This window comes from Sorex araneus, chromosome 1 (assembly GCF_027595985.1).
Source record: "Sorex araneus isolate mSorAra2 chromosome 1, mSorAra2.pri, whole genome shotgun sequence".
Classification (NCBI taxonomy): domain Eukaryota; kingdom Metazoa; phylum Chordata; class Mammalia; order Eulipotyphla; family Soricidae; genus Sorex; species Sorex araneus.
Window position 1 is genome coordinate 46288316 of NC_073302.1, and position 21637 is coordinate 46309952.

Genomic DNA, 21637 nt, shown 5'->3' on the forward strand with positions numbered 1-21637 from the left:
TTTTTTCTAAATTATCAAAACTATCTTATGATACTTTGTCCCTAAAAACTAGTTGTATTTTAAAAAAGCAGTATTCCATTTTACATAACTCCTATACAAGATCAGCTGCACTAAATTAATGTTGATACACTATTTTTATCCATTCTGCAATCAGTATTTTGCTTTGTCATGTGACTCAATATCTTTTATGATATTGCCACCCTTCAGTTTAGCAGTCTCAAGTCAATTATAATGTTTAATTGCCGTATTTAGCCTCTTTGTCTTTTATAAGGTTAACATTTAATTATTTCTCTTTTTTTTTGTTTTTTGGCAGTAGAACATTCCTTTCTATTTCAGGGTTGTCTGACTAATCCACAGATATTGGTTAGACATTCTTAGCTGCAATATTGCACATATTACTACACATGCCTATGGCCTTTTGAATGGTGATTTTACATTATATATTTACTTATTTTGGGCCTCATCTAGGGGTGCATAGGGCTTACTCCTGGTGGTGCCAGGGATCAAACCAGGTTGGCATATGCAGTGCCTTAACTCCTGTACTCTCTCTCCAGTCTTGTCATTTTCTTTGCAAATTAGGTGTGTATGTTTAGAGGAAAAATGAATTGCCAGAGATGCATAAACGAGAACATTTTCTCCAAGGGAAGATGCATAACGGCAAATTAATGTTCCTCTTAGGTATTGTGTGATTTGAATGTAAAGCTTGAGGTAGCACATTTTAACTTTATTTCCTTCAGTGCTCTTAATGTAGTAGATTGGCACTCAGTCTGTCCCTGGATTGCCAAAGAATATTGTTTGTATCTTCCTTGGGATTTGTGTATCATTCTTTGAAACAATAAAATTTACAGAGGAGATATTAGGCAAAAAGAAGTATTAAAAAAAAAACAGATAGTTTGAATTATACCTCTCTCGGATATCCTAATAATTCATATATAACCATGTGTAATAACCAAGTCCAAATAATTTTTATTTGAATATGTGCTCTGTTGATTAAGATTTAATGGAAAAAAGCATCTGAGTGCCAGAACGTGACTGGAATGCTAGACTGTAAATGTCCCAAAGGGGAGATGTAGAGGAGTTAGAGCACATGACTGGTTTGCACCTGTCCCAGGTTCAATCCCTAGCACCACGTGGCATCCAGAGCACTAGCAGGGAGGCCCTTAGTGGTTTCTAGTACCCCAGGCCCAAGGACTCTTCACAGGACGTGAGCAGCACATCATTGGGCCTTAGCACAGAGCCACTAGCCTGGTGCTCCGAGGGTCTCTGGGAGTGGCGCCTGAGCACCACTCGGAAGGCTGTCCCCGCACACAGGAAGAAGAGAGAGATGGCCACAGGTCTTTTTCCATTGGATAGTTGAGGGATTGTGTGTATGTGCGTGTGTGTGTGTGTGTGTGTGTGTGTGTGTGTGTGAGGAAGAGAGAGAGGCGGGGGGGCTAGATACTTTTTTTGTGTGTACAAATTCTCAAAAGGTAATAATTATTTTTAAAGAATATTTTGAATGTGTGCAACTACTATTTTTTTTTTGCTGAAAAGTGTTATGAACCCCAATATTTTATTTATCTATTTATTTTTGATGACCAGGATCAAACCCAGGGTCTTACACATGAACCATGTACTCTCTCACTAAGCTACATTCCTGACCCTGCAAACATTAATATTAAGATGGCATTAAGTGGAGCTGAAGAGATAGTGCAGCAGGTAAGGCGTTTGCCTTGCGTGGGACCAGGTTCTATTTCCGGCAGCCCACATAGTCCCCAGAACCCTGCCAGAGTAAACCCTGAGTGCAGACCCAGGAGGTAGCCCTGAGCAGCACTGGGTATGGCCCACAAACCGAAAAACAGCAAAAGAGCATTAGTGTTTGCAGCTCTGTTGCAGAATATAATGAATCAGAACTTTTTAATGACATAGTTAGTTAGTGCCGGGTAACCTGTACTGCTTGCATCAGTCTTGTTGTATGGTTGCTGCTGCTTCTGGGTTTTGTTTTTGGTTGTTTCCTGGTTGTTTTCTGTTTTGTTTTGGGAGCCATCCCTGCTGTGCTCAGGGTCTACTCCTAGCCCTGTGCTCAGGGATCACTGCTGGTGGTGCTTGGAGGACCCTATGTGGTGCAGGGGGATTGAACTCAGGTTGGCTGTGCGCAAGGTGCCTTATCTGCTGCTTCAACTCCCTGGGCTCTGGTTGCTGTTTCTGATAACTTGTAAACATGTTTCTGACATTTCAGAGTGCTCTGAATAAGTAGGCCTGGAGAATTCAGGGGGTCTTCTCAATTGTTCTTAGGAACATGAATGGTAATATTGTTTGAGTATATTTTAAAGTTTTTATTTATTTTTATTTCCCAGACAAGACAGCTGTATAGATTCTGCTTCAGCTCTGAGAGAGAACAAGCAACCTGAAGGCTTGGAATTAAAACAAGGTATGAATCAAATACTTAATTTATATTTTGGATTGAAGGTTATCAGCATTTTACCAGTAATAAATTTTCACAGCATTCCTGCTGACCCCATTTTACAGTTTGGGAAAAATTACTTACTTAGTTTAAGGTTGGAAAAGTAAAGAATATATACTTTCATCTCTCCTTTAGCCACTGGACTGATTGTATGTTTGCAATGTGCAGTTATAGATTTCATCAGGAAGTTGTCATTTTTCAATGATTTTGGCCCCTAACACTATTTGCTGGTGTTTGGGTCAGAGATAGCTCAGTAGGCCGGAGCCCTTGCTTTGCCTGTGGAAGGCCTGGGTTTCCTTCCCAGCCTAGCACCATGGGCCTAGCACCATTGGCATGGCTGAGAAACTCTGGTAGATTATGATATTACTGTCTTTTTTTTCCTGAGTGAGCTAATAATGTCTGTTTTTAATGCTGGGACTTCAAAATTGATTTAACATTCTCACTTTTCTTTCATAGTGTGCTGTTCTTGCTTACAGTTAGCAGTCCAATGCTCCCTGTGAATTTATTGTCATTTAATGGCTTAGCCATTTATGAAAATTCATTGATATTTATTTTGTATTAAAGTAACCCTTTGTGGGGCTGGAGTGATAGCACAGCGGGTAGGGCGTTTGCCTTGCACGCGGCCGACCCAGGTTCGAATCCCAGCATCCCATATGGTCCCCTGAGCACCGCCAGGGATAATTCCTGAGTGCATGAGCCAGGAGTGACCCCGTGCATCACCGGGTGTGACCCAAAAAGCAAAAAAAAAAAAAAAAAAGTAACCCTTTGTTTAGTAGACTTAAGATAAAAAGCAGCACAGAATTTTCTCTTTACTCTCAGAGTAAAATAAATTTTATTGTATGACCTGTTGGTGTGTATGATACTGACAGTATTTAAAAAAAAAAGGGGGGGAGCCACACCTACTGGTGCTAGGGCTTACTCCTGGCTCTGCACTCAGATATCACTCCTGGCAGGACTCCGGGGCCATACAAGGTGCTGGGAATTGAACCCAGGCTGGCCGTATGCTAGGTCAATGCCCTACCCGCTGTACTCTTGCTCTCACCCCTGCCATACTTCATATAGAGAGCTAATAGCATGTAGAAGTACCTCTTCTATACAGGAATTTAAATGTAATTATAATCTGCTGTTGATTGATCATTGTATCATTGTATCACTGTCATCCCATTGCTCATTGATTTGCTCGAGCGGGCACCAGTAATGTCTCCATTGTGAAACTTGCTGTTACTGTTTTTGGCATAGCGAGTATGCCACGGGTAGCTTGCCAGGCTCTGCCGTGCGGGCGAGATACTCTCGGTAGCTTGCCGGGCTCTCCGAGAGGGGCGGAAGAATTGAACCCCAGTCAGCCTCATGCAAGACAAATGTCCTACTCGCTGTGCTATCGCTCCAGCCCTGTTGATTGATACTGTAGTAAAATAGAAATGTCTCTGTTAGGTTTCCCAAGTCACTCATTTTAAGCAAGAGGGCATTTGTATAAGAAACCTGTTTTCGTTTTCTTCTTTATGTTCAGCACAGCTGTGTTTATGTATATGAATGCACATACCCTGAGATCTATGGAAAATTTTAGGGCTTGCATGACAAGAGGAATTAGCTCTGTTTTTAAAAACAATGATGGTTTGTATAGATGTTCTAATTTGGTTATTTGCGATATAGTTTTAAAACTCTTATTTGTCAGAGTAATCTGTCTCAAATGTGGGATATAAGGAAGCAGTGCAAGGGGACAGCAAATGGCTGAGGGCAGTAGAACCCGAGAACTGGTGGACAGAACTGAGCTTACCACAGTGGGTAGATGGCAGGAAGAGGGGGCAAAGGGCTTGGGGTGGTTGAGGGAGACCCTGAGATAGTGGTGAAGGGAAGTGGACACTCTGGTGGACAGTGGAGTCTTGGAGCATTGGATACATGAAACTCTGACATTAACAGTATTATAAGTTGTAGTGACTGAAACTTGAGTGATAGCACAGCGGGTAGAGCGAGCATTTGCCTTGCACATGGCTGACCCGGTTTCTATTCCTCCGTCCCTCTCGGAGAGCCTGTCAAGCTACCGAGAGTATCCCGCCCACACGGCAGAGCCTGGCAAGCTACCCGTGGCTTACTCGATATGCCAAAAACAGTAACAAGTCTCAATGGAGATGTTACTGGTGCTCGCTCAAGCAAGTTGATGAACAACTGGAGGGACAGTGCTATATTTATGTAAAATACATTGCTTTAAGATATTCAGTATTTTTAAAGTGATTGTCTGCATTTAAATTTTTAAGTTCAAAATAAGGGGATTGTATAATTTTGTAAATTGTTTTCCTATGTGACGTCAAGAATTTTGCTTTTGGGGCAGGTGGTTTATTGGTAGAGCACATGCCTTGTATGTGCTGAACTGGATTCCAACACCACCTCTCAGAAAATGAAAAACAGTTCTGCTCTTAGGCTTGCGTCCTGGCTCAGATGTTATCGGGAGAAATTTTCTTAACTGTACATGAGAAATACCTAAATTTAATTTGGATATTAATTTAAGGTTGAAGAGCCAAAGTTCATAGTAGTCACCAAAATATTTGAAGGGCTTTCAAGTTGAAGAGTGACGAGGCTTGTTTTATATTACCTCCAAGAGCAAAATCAAGGCTAGTATAAGGCTATTCTTAGGCAGATTTTTGGCTCAATTTAATCTTAAAGAATCATAAGTGCCAGAAAGGAAGCCTATTCTTCAAGATCTCAGTATCCAAGTTCTGCAGCGCCTATTTCAGATACCACCGCTTGGTGTCGCTGTTGTAGAGCCCATCTATGCCTTGTTTGCGTGTTTGGCTTTGATCTTGAAGTTCCTTTGCTAGCTATCAGATTTTGTGAAGAACTATCCTCCGTGCAGTCTCTGTGCTCGGGTTGAATGCCTAGGAACTGTTTTCTTGACATTGCTTAATTGAAGGGGAATGAAATACACATTTTGTCTATGCTTACAGCTTATTCTACTAAAGGAAAAGGTGCTTTTGTTTTTAAGGTGTCTGATGGTTTCCTGAAATATATTCATTTAAGTAGTCACAATAAGTAAATAATGTCTCCGAGTAGTTTGTGATGCTCAAAATCAGTAAAACATTTACTCGCTCTTACTAATTTTAATCATTTTATATACTACCTTTAACATTAGTTTTCTCAAGAAGAAATTCTTCCTTTCTCTCCTAAAAATTCTTCCTTTCTTTCTCTTAAAAACATACCTATATCAGGAAAATTTCAGCTGTGATTAAGTTCAACTATTTCCACTTCAAAAATAAGGTTTCCTTGTACAATTTTATCTTGACCCTTTGGTTTGCAAGTTAGTTGCAAATCAAAGGGTCAAAATATAATTAAATATTTCGACAGTTTTTACATTCTCATTTAAAATTGACAGAAAAACTTACTTTGTGAACAAAAGCCTCAAGAAATTGGAGGGTAGTTTTTAACGGGTGAATGGGTAGGAATGTTTGGAATGCATATTTTTGTTCTTAGAGAATGCAAGAAGAAAGTGCCGAAACTTTCAAAGTAATTATATATAAAATGTCTCCCTTTTGAAAGGTATTAAACTTCATATATTATCATAATGGTACATTCTGATTTATTCTTTTAGAACACACTGTATCATACATATAATGCAGTAAATAGATATTTTTCCTGCTATGTCTGCATAATGAAGTTGAGTGACTCTTTTACTTATTTTTGTGTGTGTGGTCCTGGGGATCAAATTCATGTCTCAAATTCAAGGCATTCACTTGCTGGTTAGCTACGTTGCCAGTCCTGAGACTGTTCTTTTAGACTAATGATTCTCAGTGTTTTTTCTGACTGTGGCTTCCTGTTGAGCTTACTTCTTTCCTGTGACCCCTCATTCTACCCGTTGACCTTCTCATCTTGCACTTGGCCTTCCATTTCTGCAGTTTTCTCCTGTGGCCCTCTTGAATATTCTAGGGCCCCCACATTGGTTCACTGTTCGGAAGCATTGTTTTCAGCTACCTCAGAGTACCGAGGATGGCTATAGCTTATTTATTCTAAAAGAAAATTAAACGTGATGAGAGATTTAGCAAACATATCAAAGATAGATTTATTCAGATTCTTAAGGTGAGGTATAAATGGAAAAATTGAACAAAGTTATGTTTTAATTGTTATGTTACTCTTAACAAAGGTAGAGAACCAAACAGAAAAAATAAAGATTGGTAAGTAGAGAAAAGAATAGAATAATGAGCAATAAAGGAAGAGTTTAAGGCTAAGAAAAAGTTGTTTTGTGCTGGAAACAGTTTCGTAGATTAAGGGTTGAGCACATGATTTGCTTGCACTATATGATCCCCTGAGCATCACCAGGAATGTCCCCTGAGCACCACTAGGTATGTTCCACCCCCACCCCCTATCCTTTCCCCTCCCCATTTAGAAAGAGAAAAATTTTATAACCATGGGTCTAGGAATAAATACACCATTAAAAAAATTTTTTAAAGAGTTGGTGCTTTAGATAGCACATAGAGCATTTGCCTTGCATGTGGCTGACACCGGTTTGGTCCAGGCCACCCTAACATGGTGCCCCAAGCACAGCCAGGAGTGATCCCTGAGCATAGAGCCAGGAGTAATCACTGAGTACAATTGGGTGTGTCCCTAAAACTAAAACAGACATGAAAGATATTGAGAAAGATGTCATCATGCTATCAGAGACTTTCTGTGGGGAGAGGGGATTTTGGATCACAGGTGTCGTGTGTTGAGGGGTAGCTACTCCTGACTTAGTGTTTAGGGCAGGACTGAACCAAGGACTCCCACATGCAGATTGTGCTCATGTGCTCCAGCCCGTGAGTCATCCCATCAGAGACTTGGATAGACGACTTGACGAGTGTTTATTTCTTAAACAGCATTGTAGGCAGACAGTTTTAAATACTTGCCTATATTTGTTGCTTTAGAAATTCCTCTACTGGTAGATAAAACTTATGTTTGTCTCCCCCTTTGGGACCTAAATTGCTGGCATGAGTGTTGAAGCACCTTGCAGAAACTGAAAAGAAAGATGCTGTTTGGAGTTGGAAGTAGAGAAGCATATGTGCCACTGATTTGCTTTAAAAGTTGGAATCTAATTCTTTTCTTCTCAGCCCTTGATTGTCTCCTTGATTGGCTTTAACAAATAAGTACTCACGGAAAGCAGTTTCTCAGCACCAGTTAACTTCTTTAAAGGAGTTTTTAAAATCTTGTTCTAGGAAAATGATGTCCAGTTCAGCAATTAGTGAACTTAAAAGAGATCGTGGTCTGAAACATCAGTGTGGGCTACATAAGAATTTACATTCCTTCTCTGATTCCTTTGAGCGCTTTCACAAGTTGATATCGGCAATGACACTAAACAGAATCTCCCACCCACCCCCCTTCCTCTTTAATTTGTCTCTTTCTGTGAATAGTAGTTGAATGAAAGGGTGAAAATTACATTTTGTGTGGCAGATTTGCCCATACTGTTTCTGTACTTTTGAAGGGCCCTCTGTTGCATTTAAATGTGAGTTTTTCCACACTGAAAAACAAAACAGTAAGCCGGCCAGATTTTTGAATGCACAGCACCCTGTTTATATTTTATCAAGAATGGGCATGTGAAGATTTTGATTCAGTGTTTTGAGAAAAATGTTTATTTCCATGTTCCTTTAAGTTGTACCTAACTTAGTTGGTCTGTCTTGTGATATATTTCCCAGAATACTAGACACAAGCCTAAGGCAGTTACTTTACATGTTGTTATAAATCTTCGCCATTTGTTGGGATCCCTTTTGGGTTCACTTCTCATTCATGTTCTTATCCAGTTCATTAGAAAAAAATACCTTCTTAGATGGGAGAGGGAGAGAGGGAGGAAGAGAGGATGGGCGGGAAAAGCAGCTCTCTGAACTGTTTGCTTATCCCACACCACAGTATCTGATTTAATGCTTCTCTTCGTACATCGTTTATGTTTAGTTAGTATATATATTGAATTTACAGATAAGCTACTTCTTCTTTTCAAATTTTTTGTTTGTGTTTTGGACTACACCTGGCGAGGCTCAAGGGTTACTCCTGGCTCTGCACTGCTCTGCTGTGCTCAGGGGATCATGAGAGATGCTGGATAGAACCCGGGTTGGCCACGTGCAAGGCAAACAGCCTACCTGCTGTGCTGTCGCTCTGGCCTCTACTTTGTGGCATGATTCACAAAGCTATCAATAATAGAGTTTCGGGCATTTACAATGTCTCACGCCAGTTCTGCCACAATGTCACCTTCCATCTACCCATATCTCCAGGTTTCCTCCCTCAGTACCTTTTCTTGGGCTTGGAGCCACACCTGGGGTGTTGTTGGGTTTTTTTGTTGTTTGGGGGCCACATGTGTGGTTTCTCAGAGTCACTCCTGATGGGGCGCAGGGGGCCTTCTGTGTGCCTGTGGCTGTGCTGAGCCGGGGCTCTCGCCCTGGCAAGCACGACATCGAGTTATTTCAGTCCGGTCTCCTGCCCGCGTGTTGCTGGCTCTGTGGTTTAGTTACTTCCTTGCTGCCTCCTCTTCCCTCTTTGGTTTCTTTCCTTCTCTGTCCTTCTCAGTAAACGTTTACTTTTTAAAAAATGGGTGTTTAATTTTTTTAGGCTTTCTGCTTACAGGAAAAGAAATTGCAGCGCTTTTATATAACTACTTCCTTCTCCCAGTTTCCTGTATTAGTTCTCTTCTAAGTGTGTTATAATTGACAGTCAAGATTAAGTCTTTTCTGTGTGATGTATAGAGTTTATATTAACACACATATTACGTTATAAAGCACAGTTTATATAAAGGTTCCTTCTTTGTGTTGTAAGTTGTATATATTTTGATATAACTAGATAATACCTGAATAGTTTGTTCCTTCTTTCCTTCCCTCAGACTACTGGCAACCACTGAGCTCTATTCTCTGTAGTTTTATCTTTTGGAATGTCAGATTGACTTATTTCACTTTCAAGCCTCTTCTGTGTCTTCCTGTCGCTTGTTAATTTGTTTGTTGCTGAATGATCTTCCGCTGCCCAGATGTACTGCAGCATGCTTAGCCCTCTACCTATTAAGTAACATCTTGGTTGTGTCTGCCTTTTGGCAGCCATGAGTAAAGCTGCAGTAATCATTCGTATTCAGGTTTTTGTATGGACATAAGTTTTCAACTCTGGATAGAAACCAAGTTTAGTTTTGTATGAAACTGCCAAACTATCTTCAAAGTGCTGAACTGTTTTGCATTCCTAGCAGCACTGAGTAAGAGTTTCTGTTGTTTGTTCCACATCCTTGCTAGTGCCGTCAGTGTTTGGGGATTTGGGGCATACTCTAGGTATTTAGTGGTATCTCATTATTTTCACTCTTTAATAACCTCATGGTAATGATGTTGAATATTTTTTCATATGCCTCTGCATTTACATACCTCCTTAGTGACTTGTCTCTTTAAGTCTTTCCCCCATTTTTAATTGGATTGTTTGTTCTCTAATTGTTAAGTTTTAGAGTTCTTTATATATTTTGGATACCTGTATATTTATTCACATTTAATGCATGCTATTTTAGATTTTTGTCTCCTACATATTTCATTTTTAGTTAGGTTTTAGGAGACTGCCAAGAACTTATATTTAACTTAAATCAGCATTCTCATCTATGATATTTCTGTGATCGTTCAGATTCTTTTAGGATCTGGGAGGCAGTATATGTCTAAATGTATAGATTTTTGAGATTCACTTAGTTTGAATTTTTGTGTATGGACTGCACCTGGAGGTGCTCAGGTCTTACTACTTACTGGCTTTGTGTGCACTCAGGGATCACTCCTGGTGTTCTAGGGGAATCAAATGGGGTATATGTGATTGAACCCAGATTGACTGCATACAAAGCAAATGCCCTGCTGGGTATACTGTCACGCCAGTCCTAAGTTTACATTTTGGCTTTGCCAAATTTAGTTGTGTGAACTAGGGTGAGTACTTAAACCCTCTGTTCCTCAGTTTTCTCATTTAGAAAATGGGAATAATGGGGGGCTGGAGAGATAGCACAGCGGGTAGGGCGTTTGCCTTGCACGCGGCCGACCCGGGTTCAAATCCCAGCATCCCATATGGTCCCCTGAGCACAGCCAGGGGTAATTCCTGAGTGCAGAGCCAGGAGTAACCCCTGTGCATCGCCAGGTGTGATCCAAAAAGCAGAAAAAAAAAAAAAAAGAAAATGGGAATAATAAGTGTTTATTGCATTTTTTGGCATAGGGATTTAATGAGTTCAAATATGTTAAGTACTTAAGAGAAATATGTAGTATATAGTAAGTGTGCCTTAAATAACAGCTTTTGTTATAATCATCTCTACCATCATTACTAGTGTTTTTTACTTCATTGTTTTAATATCATTCTGTCTCTTATTAGAACAGGTATGAAGTCACCACTTACCTTTATGTAGCTGTTACTCATTTGTCCTCTGTGTCCTTTGAATTATAATTTAAAACATGAATTCAGTACCTCTTTGAAACAATGTCTTCAAAATTGGAAGAATATGTCTCTTCTAGCAAATGAATCATTTTTTGCAGGGACCAGATATAGAATGGTTAAAATGTGTGACTTAGCTTAGAAAAGAAATTGTCTAATAAAGGAAACATATATAAGTTCCTTTTTCATATCCACCAGTATCTAAACATAGTGCTTTTCTTCTCCCTGTTAAAATAAATTAGCTCTGTGTTCCTGAAACTAGCTCCATTTTCATATTGGGAGCCACTTACCTTTTTGAAGTCTTATTTTATATTTTGGTTTGGGGGCCACACCCGGCAGTGCTCAGGGCTTACTCCTGGCTCTGCACTCAGAAATTACTTCTGGTGGTACTCCAGGGACCATATGGGACACCGGGGATCAAACCCGAGAGGCAGATATGCAGCATGCAAGGCAAGCGCCTTACCTGCTATACTCCTGCTCTGGCCCCCCTCGCTCGCCTTTTGTTGTTTCCACTCCTTCCCTAATCAGTGCCCTCCCCACCGTTCTCCTCAGTGAACTGTTGCCAGCCCCAGTTTCACTGGTCATTGCTGAGTCTTCATCATAATGCGCCAGCCATGTTTGGCACCAGTGGTTATTTCTCCTTCTCCGACCCTGTCTTCTCTGCCCTGTTTGTATGGTGCTCCCCGTCCCCGCTCCATCTGACTTGTACTGGGTGATTTTTCCCATGACTTATCCTTTGTGTTTTTCTCTTTTCTGTACTTCCAGGCACTAACACTCTATAGTTTGAAAAGTCTGACAGCTATAAATTTATTTTGGTATTCAGATCTCTTTCTGTTACTCATGTAGTGAAGTTACTCATGAGATGGTGAGTAAGCATTCTAAAGTTAATATTTCCCAGCATAACTTTCAGATGCCTTTCCTACTCCCCGATGGAAAAAAAAAAGCAAACAAACAGGCAAAAACGCAGCACAGCCAAGCTTCAAAGCCTTGCTTCTCCCTCCTGTAAGTAGTGTTTGCTTTCTTCTAGTGTCAAGGCCAGGAACCTGGGAGTCACTTTTGAATCCTCTTTTCTTTTAAAGTATTTAGAATCCAAGTGCCTCACAGTTTTCCTTAACCATATTATTTTGTGTATTGATTCTTACATTATTCCAGTGCCTCTGGTTTCTCTCTGTGCTTTCTTTTCTGTTTGCCACACAACACGCCTGAATGGTATTTTAACCTGTAAGAATGTTTCTTGTACTATGGACATCAAAATCTTCCAGTAGCTTGAAAATGAATTGTAAATCCTTCCTTCCTCTGGTCAGTGGCCAGTGCAGCTTTAAATGCCTGTCACACTGCCCCTTGTTTTCCTCCAGCACTCACTCAAGTCTAGGACTTTGTTTCAAGGACTTTGCTTTTGCTGTTCCCTCTCTCTCCACACTTTGCCCTAACGGTAACTATATGAGTATTCCATGGACCATTTAAATCCCTCATGTTTTACCTCATCTTTTGGAAATAGTAAGCACTGTTTTTTTTTTTTTTCAGAGTTCAGTAGCCTCTCAATGAAGTGAGAATTTTACTGAAAATTTATGTCAGGTTTACTTTTATGAGTCATGTTGAAATTATCAGCAGAGCTTTATTATGTCATATGCATAGCTTATAGCATGTCTCAAAATATTAGTGCAATTATCAAGAAATCTGTAGAAATCTGAAATCAGTGGTGTGCACATATTTGCTCAAAGTACTTATTATTTGAGGTTCTGTAGTGCAGCCTCCATCATTATCTCGGGGTCCCTCCCATGCTATTCTCCCTTCCCACCACACCCCTGCCCTCCAGCTGTGGTAAGTTTCTCACTGAGTACCAGTTCTCAGTTCTTAGTTTCTGTTGCTTGTGGTCATTTGTTGTTCCCCTGCTATGTCCCTTTATATCCCACATATGAGATCATCCGTTTCTGGCTCTCTCCTTCTGACTGACTTAACCGATTTTCTCCAGAATCATCTGTGTAACAACAAATTGCATTTTTTTGTAGTTTCTTTCTTTCCTTCTTTCCTTCTCTTTTCTTTCTTTCTTTCTTTCTTTTTTTCTTTCTTTCTTTCTTTCTTTCTTTCTTTCTTTCTTTCTTTCTTTCTTTCTTTCTTTCTTTCTTTCTTTCTTTCTTTCTTTCTCTCTCTTTCTTTCTTTCTTTCTCTCTTTCTTTCTTTCCTTCTTTCTCTCTCTTTCTTTCTTTTTCTTTCTTTCTCTTTCTTTCTTTCTTTCTTTCTTTCTTTCTTTCTTTCTTTCTTTCTTTCTTTCTTTCTTTCTTTCTTTCTTTCTCTCTTTCTCTCATTCATCATGAGATACAGTTACGAAGCTTTCATATTTGAGTTTTAGCCATACAATGATCAAACACCCATCACCCATCCGTCCACTAGTACACATTTTCCAACACCCAATGTCCCCAGTATCCTGCCCCCGCCATCCTACCCCTCCCCCTGCTTCTATGGCAGACAATTTCCCCCATACTGTCTCTCTCTACTTTGGGGCATTATGGTTTGCGATACAGATACTGAGAGACTATTGCATTTGGTCCTTTATCTACTTTCAGCACACATCTCCCATCCCGAACGATGCCTTCAACCGTCATTGACTTAGTGATCCTTCTCTATTCCAGCTGCCTTCTCCCCCAGCTCATGAGCAAGCTTCTGGTTTTGTCGTTTCTTAGAGTTCAGTAGTATTCCACTGTGCATATGTACCAGTTTCTTTATTTGCTCATCTATTCTTGGATACTTGGGTTGTTTCCAGATTTTTCCTAGTGTGAATGGTACTGCAGTGAACATATGAGTGCATATAATGTCATTTCTGAATAATGTTTCGACCCTTGGGTTTTGCTGGGTCATATGAAATCTCAATTCCTAGGTTTTTGGTGTTTTGTGGAGGGGTGCAGGGGGGGGGGGGTAGGGGTTGGACACCCAGGAGCTCTCAGGGCTTCCTCATGGCTCTGTGCTCAGGGATCACTTTTGGTGGGGCTCCAGATACTGGACCCAGATCAGCGAATGCAAGGCAAGCCGACCCCGCTATACTATCACTCTGGCCTCATCAAGCCCTGGTTTGTTAGAAATGGCCGTATTGTTTTCTAAAAAGGTTTGAGTAGTTGACATTCACCTGCAGTGAATTAAGAACCCCCTTTCCCCACATCCACACTGACACAGGTTGTTTGCAATCATTTCGATGTGTGCTAGTCCTATTGGTATGGGATGATAATCCTGTTTTGATTTGTATTTCCCTGATGGTAATAGCCGAGCATTTTGCCTTTTTCATATACCGTTTGGCTATTTTAATGTTTTATTTGAGGAAATTTGAAAAATTTTATCTCTTCTCCCCTTTATTGATATGGGTTTTTAAACATTTTTTGGGGGGGTGAAGATCTCTCAGGTCTTTACATATCTTGGATATTAATCGTTCAGTAAATGTGTATGAGCAAATATTTTGTCTCAGTTGACTGTTACTTTTAATATTAATATATAATTGCCACTATTTGGGGGCGGGGGGGGGTTAAGGCCACACTCAGCGGTCCTCAGGGCTCAGGACTGCACTCAGAGATCCCTTTTGGCAGTGCCTGGGGGACTGTATAGGGGGCTGGCAACTGGGCCCTGCCCTCTGCACTGTCACTTGGCTTCTTACTGTCTTTATCTGCTTTTTGACTCGCCAGTTACCTTACTTATTCTTATTTTATCTTAAAAATTAATTTTCATATGGATAAATGTTGACTTTTGCCAAATAAAAAGTTTCATTACCGTGAACTTGCCTTCCTCTGATTAGAAATTAGGTTGAGTGGCTTCTCAGTGGCTTTGCGCCCGCCATGGCAGGGCCGAGGCCTGGCGCTCCATGCACAGAGCGTGGTGTCGGGCCCCGCTGCTGCTCCGCTCTCTGCATTTCCTGCTGCACCACGGCCAGCTGCGTGTGACACCACACACGGGAACAAGCCCAGTGAGCACCATAACCAGAGCCATGTTTCAGGGCCGTGGGCAAGGAGTGGTCTCTCTCTGAGCGTGTGTGCGAACAGCACTGTGATCCCTGCAGCCTGCTCCCAGCATGTACCAGGGCCCCCGGCTTGCGAGTGACCCCTGGGAATTGCCACAAGCTAGCAGTGGCAGCAGTGGAAGCTCAGGGAAGGGAAAGGTGGAATCAAAAAGTAAAGTTGAAGCACATTTTAAGAGTATTGATATTTTGTATTTCATATTGTTTGGAATGACTTTTCATTTATTCCTAGATTTTCAGTTTTTCTTTATGATATTTGAACATTCCTTTCAAAAAATTTTGTTTGCCTTTTTTTCTTTTTTTCTCTTTTTCTTTCTTTTTTTTTTTTTTTTTAAATATTCTGCCCTTGCCTTAGAGTTTTTGATCTTAGATCTTGGATTTTTATTGAGCTAAGTTTGGTGATTTTTTTTTCTCGTTTTGATATGTCCATTTTGTGTTTCACGTAGGAAAAATCAAAGCTAGTTAGTTTTAGCCACATTTTTTTAGTTTTATGCTGCTTCCTTCCTTCCCTTTCCTTTGTTATTGTTGTCATGAGACAAGTTGCCATGCGCACACATTTCCTTGTGCTCACTTGGGTCACAGTCCCATGCTGTTATTTTGGACCATGCTCCTCACTTCGGTCTCACATTCCTCACAGGGAGCTGCACACTTCAGCGGTGGTGCTCACGTAAGATTCTGGCTGTCGTGCTCACCAGGGGCTCCAGTAACTGGTTATGGGTCTTGGAACTCTTCAATTGTGGTGCTTCTGGGGTAGCTTGTGGTACCAGGATCTCCAGTAGCAAATGCTCCCGGGTGTGCGGGCGGGACTCCGGCCGCTGAGCCTCCCCTGCTGCTGTGTTTTTGTTTCTAAGTATTCTTTCGGCCACCTCCATGGATTCTTGGTAGGGAAGGGCATATGATGTGTATGTCCAGTTTGCAGTCTTTCACGGCAATTCAGCATTTAGTTGTTATATGTTCTGGGTATGTCTTTTGGCTTTGAAAACTCACTTATCAGATTGATAATTTTGACATATATGTAGTACTCATATTTTCTTTAGCCAGCAGAACAAGAACATTATAGATTTAGCAAAGTCCACACGCACGAACACGCACATACACACACACACACACAGGCGTATATTAAAAACTTTTCTCTGTGTGTGTGTCTGTGTGTCTGTGTGTGTGTGTGTGTGTGTGTGTGTGTGTGTTTGAGCCACACTCTTCTGTGCTCAGGGCATATTCCTTTTCTGTGTGTGTGTGTGTGTGTGTGTGTGTGTGTTTTGAGCCACACTCTTCTGTGCTCAGGGCGTATTCCTGGCTCTGTGCTCAGGGATCACTCCTGGTGGGCTCATGGGACCATATGGGGTGTCTGAGATCAACTCAGTTGGCCGCATGCAAGGTAAACACCCTACCACTGTACTATGACTCTGGCCTCTAAAACCCCTTTTTGCTTTTTATTATTCACAGTGTTTATGATTAATAATTCTTCATTGTTTGGGGGCCATACCTGCAGTGTTCAGGGCTTACTCTTGGCTCTGCACTTAGTGTCATTCCTGGTAGGCCCGGGGGACCACAAGGGGCACTGGGGATCAAACTCAGGTCAGCCTTGTGATATGATTAATGATTCTTACAGGTGTGTTTGCTTTCATTCTGTATCTGCAACTTTTATATTGGGGTCAGAGATAAAGCTCCACGGCCTGAATGCTTTCTTTCCTCCTTGTGTTCATTCCAGGCAAAGAAGATAGTGATGTACTCAGTATCAATGCAGATGCTTACGACAGCGACATCGAAGGCCCTTGTAACGAGGAGGCAGCTGCTCCGGAGGTCCCGGAGAGTACAGTCCAGAGTGAAGCTGGCCCCATAGATGACCTGGAGAAGGACATTGAGAAAAGTGTGAATGAGATTCTGGGACTGGCAGAATCCAACACGAAGGAACCCAAAGCAGCCACCCTGCCCGTCCCTCCGCCCGAAGATGTTCAGCCTTCCGCACAGCAGCTGGAGCTGCTCGAACTTGAGATGAGGGCAAGAGCTATCAAAGCCCTCATGAAGGCTGGTGACATTAAAAAAACCGCCTAGTTATTTAACTTGAATCCGAACCCTAGGTGTATTGAACAAAGCCATGCCATATAATTTTGTATCTGAAGTTTATTTTGGGTCTTATACGATATTTCTCTTACAACACCTATTAGAAAAACAGCCCTGAAAAACACCTTTTTGTTGTTGTTATTTCACGTTCTGTCTTACTGTTTTATGAATTCACGGCAAATGTCATTGGATAACCTGTCTCCTTTGTTAGATGAGTATTTATAAACCTGCAAGTTGATATCGGAAAAGCCATTAGCAAAGAGTCATATTTTTTCCTTAGTTTTAAATGTTTCGGCCCCCAATCTGAAAGGTTAAGAAAAATTGACCAAGCATGTTGTTCTTAAGGCTGTCTATGGTTTGCAAGGGACTATTAAAGTATTGCCTCTAGCTATGTCAACAATTAAAAAAAAAATTAGTTACGTTGTACTCTTGAAATATGCACTGTCTTGAAGTTCCTGTCTTTGGGTATGGATTTATGTTCTTTAAAATATGGGTAATAGTTTCTGTTATAAGACTTAGCTAAAATCCTTGATAAAAACTTTTTTTAATAAAAGAAAAGGATTTAATTTAAGGCAGTTTTTAACAATGTAGAATCACACAGCTTTAATTCCAGGAGACAAACCAATCTAACAAGTATTTGATATTACTGGATACTGTTCAGGTTTTTCCTTCAATAAAAAGGGAACACATTTTCATTTACATTCCAAGCTATCAGGAAAATGAGAATATTTTATCATACAGGCTTTCATCTGGTGTTTTTGCTTGAAGATTTGATGTGCTATAATTCCATGAATTAAAAATAATAAAGACTGTCATCCTGAAGCTGAAGACTTTTGATACATTTCCAAAAGCAAAATTAATTTCAGGAAGCTTTGATAAATTGGTGTTATAATTAATCTAATTTTGTATCGTTTTTGTAAATAAATTAACATCCTGCCACAGTCACAAATGCTTTTTGCCCCATTACTTAATTGTTGTTTGATTGCAAAATTAATTTAGATAGAAAAATTAAGTTTTTTTCTAAAATATAAACTGAATAAACAGAAAGTGTTATTTTTATATTTGTATACAGATATAGTATACTTTTTTTTAAGCCATTCTTTACTAATTTATGAGGATTTTCCTCATAATAAAACTTGCAGGAATTAACTCGCTTAGTTAATGTGTAAATTTTAGGGACTTTCTCATGGTAATGGGGTATATTTATGAAACACTGGAATTACAGTTATAAATTCATTATTTTTGTTGACTATTAAGTATTTCTGTCATTCACACACACACACACACACACACACACGCCTGAATTTATAATGAAGCACAGAGGCCTGTATCTTTGAAATTCTCTTAGGCTGGTCAACACCTGATTTAAATAGTAAGTTCTCCTTGTTACGAATTCAAGATAAAAGTGATTATAGCAAAACAATTCTTACTCCAAAAGTAAACTAAAGTTAAAATAGCAAGATAAACCTATTGCTCCTTCCTATTTACAAATGCAGTGAACTTCATTTGAGTGATTAAATATATAGGGGTAGTGAAAAGTCTGAGTGCTCTGTAGCTGACTAAAGTCCCTAACTTTATGGGCAATGTGCTGGTTGGACACTTGACTGACTAGAGTGGATGTATGTCGAGAAAGATGGACACATTAGAGCTGTTTAGGGTCTTACTGTGAACATAAACTTTTCATTTTATTTTTTTAACCTTTTTTAACATTGAAAGACCTGAAAATGTTTTGAAAGTGAATAGATTTAGAGACTAGGAATAAATTTGTTTTAGAATTGCCTAAGTAATGAGGAAATACCATATATTGATCTGATGCTGTCATTGAAATCATCAGCCCTCAGATATTTATTGACTGACTCAAAAATGTTTAGTCTTGTTCAGAATCTCAAACTCAGGGGCATGGAATGGTATAAATTACAGTGTGAAAGAGACTGCTATATAAAATATTGGCACAGCTTCTAAATAAACAAAATTTCTACTTTTGAGAAAGTAAGAATGTGAAAAAAAGCAACCTAGTTTTCCATTCCGTGTTAAATTCTGGTATTTGACTAGTACAGACCCAAATCTTTATGATAGATGGCAATTGATAGTAATGTATCTCCCACATTCAGCCTTTGGCCCACTTTTCAATATTCCCTCTGGTCCACAGTCAGGCCTGTCCTAAAAACCCGTCACTAGAATTAACTGAAACCCTCACATCCTTTTGTTGAAACCAACGTTTTCTTAAAACACTCAGCATATCCTCCCTTTATAAAATTATTGCCAAAATTTTAATAAAGCAAAATGTGAAGATTCCAGGTTATGATGAGCTGAATGAAGATGTTCTGAACCGTTTAACTAGTAGTACAAATTGCAATAAATTGCAGTTTTTAATGCCATTTTCAAGGTAGATAGAGCATGAGTGAATTCCCAATTTGGGCTGACAATAGATGGCAGCCAAAATGTAAAATTCTCAATTGTATTTCATCACAAAAGAACTTTTAGTTATGCTTCTCCTTTGTTATATCTAATTGCTAAAAAAGTAAGAGGGACTGGCGACATAGTTTTGGGATCCTGGTTTGTCCCTGACACTGCATATGGTCCTCCCTGCCCAAATAGGAGTGCTCCCTGAGCACAGAGCCAGGAGTAAGTCCTGAGCACCGCCAGGTGTGGTCCCAAAACAAAAGTAGAAGTGTAGGGTAATTCAAACTGCTAGGTGTTTTAGCATGTTATTTTTACCTACAGTAGATGCCCTCTTTTACCTCCTTATTTTGGTGCAGGGGATCAAACCCAGGGCCTCATGTATGCTAAGCAATTGAGCTCTTTCCTTGCGCCACTTCATTGACCTAAACTCTGTTTAATTTTGTTTTGTTTGGGGGCCACACCTCAGCGGTACTCAGGGGCTACTGCTGGCTCAATGCTCGGGTCATTCCTGGTGGTGCTTAATGCACTGTATGGTGCCAAGGATCAAACCAGGCCTCCCTCATGCAAAGCGTGCTCTCCAGACTTTGGGGCAATCTCTGTGGTCCTAGACTTCTTTTTAAAAACAAGAGCCTGCTAATAAATATATCAACAGGAACTGAAAACGTGTATTTCTTTGGTCATTATTTTTTTGTTTGTTCTTTTGGCCATCTCCAAGTGGCAATTAAGTGCTCAGGGATAACTCATGACAGTTCTTGGGGAACCAGGTGGTACCAGGGATCAAACCCACACATGCCTTCAGTCCACTGAGCTATCTCACTGTCCCTTGAGTCATTATTTTAAAATGGTTTGTGAGCTAATGAGACAAGTCAAGAGCAGAGGGTCTAATTTTACACAAACCAGCTCTGTAACCCTGGGCTCTAAAACCATAAAACAAGAGAAATAAATTGCTGACCACTATATAAAATGTCTTTCTGTTATGGTTCTCTATGATTACAGTATCAAATCCCCTAAAACTTGAAAATTTATGGAAGTGCTTTGAGTTCAAGTATTTGTTTTCTCCCTTTCTCACCTTTCAAAACAAAACAATCTTCAGTTTGGTTTGGTTTTGTTGGTTGGGTGGGGACGGGGCGCGCCCCGGCTCTGCTCGGAGCTTTCCCTGGCTCTGCACGCAGGGATCACGGCTTCTGAGACTCAGGAAGAACTCCAAGAGGAGCGTGGGATCGAATCTGGGTAGGCCGTGTTCAAGTCAAGTGCCCTACCTGATGTACGATCTCTCTCAGTATGTATGATCTCTCTTCATCCCTTAATATTGCTGGGTATAAACAATCCAGTTTTGTTTTATTTTTTCCTTTCCCCGTCTCAGTTTTTATTGTCAGGACAGTTTGGTAAATACACTGTTTAGAATTAGTGCTTTATGAGATGTTGTTTCCTTTTTGACTTTTTTGTTCTAAAGTTTTGATATTAAAGTAATTACTTTATACTTAGGTTTTATGTGGTAAATTTATGTTCTAACAAATGCCTTCCAGAATTGGTCATCTCTTCTCATTAAATTGAGTCACATCTTATAATTTTGTTTTTCTTTTAGAAAATTCTTTCTTGGGGCTGGCCAGGTAGTACAGTAGGTAGAGTGCTTGCCTTGCATGTAGCCAACTGGGTTCAATCTTGGCATTCCATATGGTTCCCTGTGTACTTGTCATCCCATTGTTCAGCGATTTGCTCGAGTGGACACCACTAACGTCTCCATTGTGAGACTTGTTGTTACTGTTTTTGGCGTATCAAATATGCCACAGGGAGCTTGCCAGGCTCTGCCGTGTGGGGGAGATACTCTTGGTAGCTTGCCAGGCTCTCCGAGAGGGATGGAGGAATCGAACCTGGGTCGGCTAAGTGCCCTACCCGCTGTGCTATCGCTCTGCCTGCCAATCGTGTATTTACCAGGAGTAATTCCTGAGTTCAGAGCTGAGTGTAACCCCTGAGATCACTGGGTGTGGCCCAAAAACCAAAAAAAAAAATTATTTTTCAGCTCAGGATACTAATCTAAATTGGTTCCTCACTTCTCTCATATTGGATCTCCTGATTCCTTTGTCTTCCTCCTTTCCTTTATTCTCTCATTTTGATGGTGTGCCACTCCCAACAGCTTCCTGTGAAAGAATGCATGAACAAATTCTTTTGATTAATTGGTGTGACTCAGCATGACTCAATTCCATCCATAAATTCCACCGAAACTTTATCTGAATATTAATATCGGCAAAAGGCTGAAAATCATTGTCCCTCTGAATTTTTATAGCATTGCATTTCCAATTTTCACTGAAGCTGTTGAGAAGTTATTTGTCATTTTGATTCTTGACACTAATGTGTGTCCT

The 21637-nt window shown here is 40.3% G+C and overlaps 1 protein-coding gene across 1 annotated transcript in view; it reads left to right on the top strand.

The window, feature by feature from the left end:
- The window catches only part of CAAP1 (caspase activity and apoptosis inhibitor 1), a 51279-nt gene extending 30479 nt beyond the window's left edge, over positions 1-20800 (top strand). The window contains exons 5-6 of the mRNA XM_055131073.1: positions 2337-2410; positions 16522-20800. Coding sequence (XP_054987048.1) covers positions 2337-2410; positions 16522-16865 — 418 coding nt within the window. The 3' untranslated portion in view covers positions 16866-20800. The remainder of the gene's footprint in view (positions 1-2336; positions 2411-16521) is intronic.
- The last annotated feature ends 837 nt before the right edge of the window (positions 20801-21637 follow it).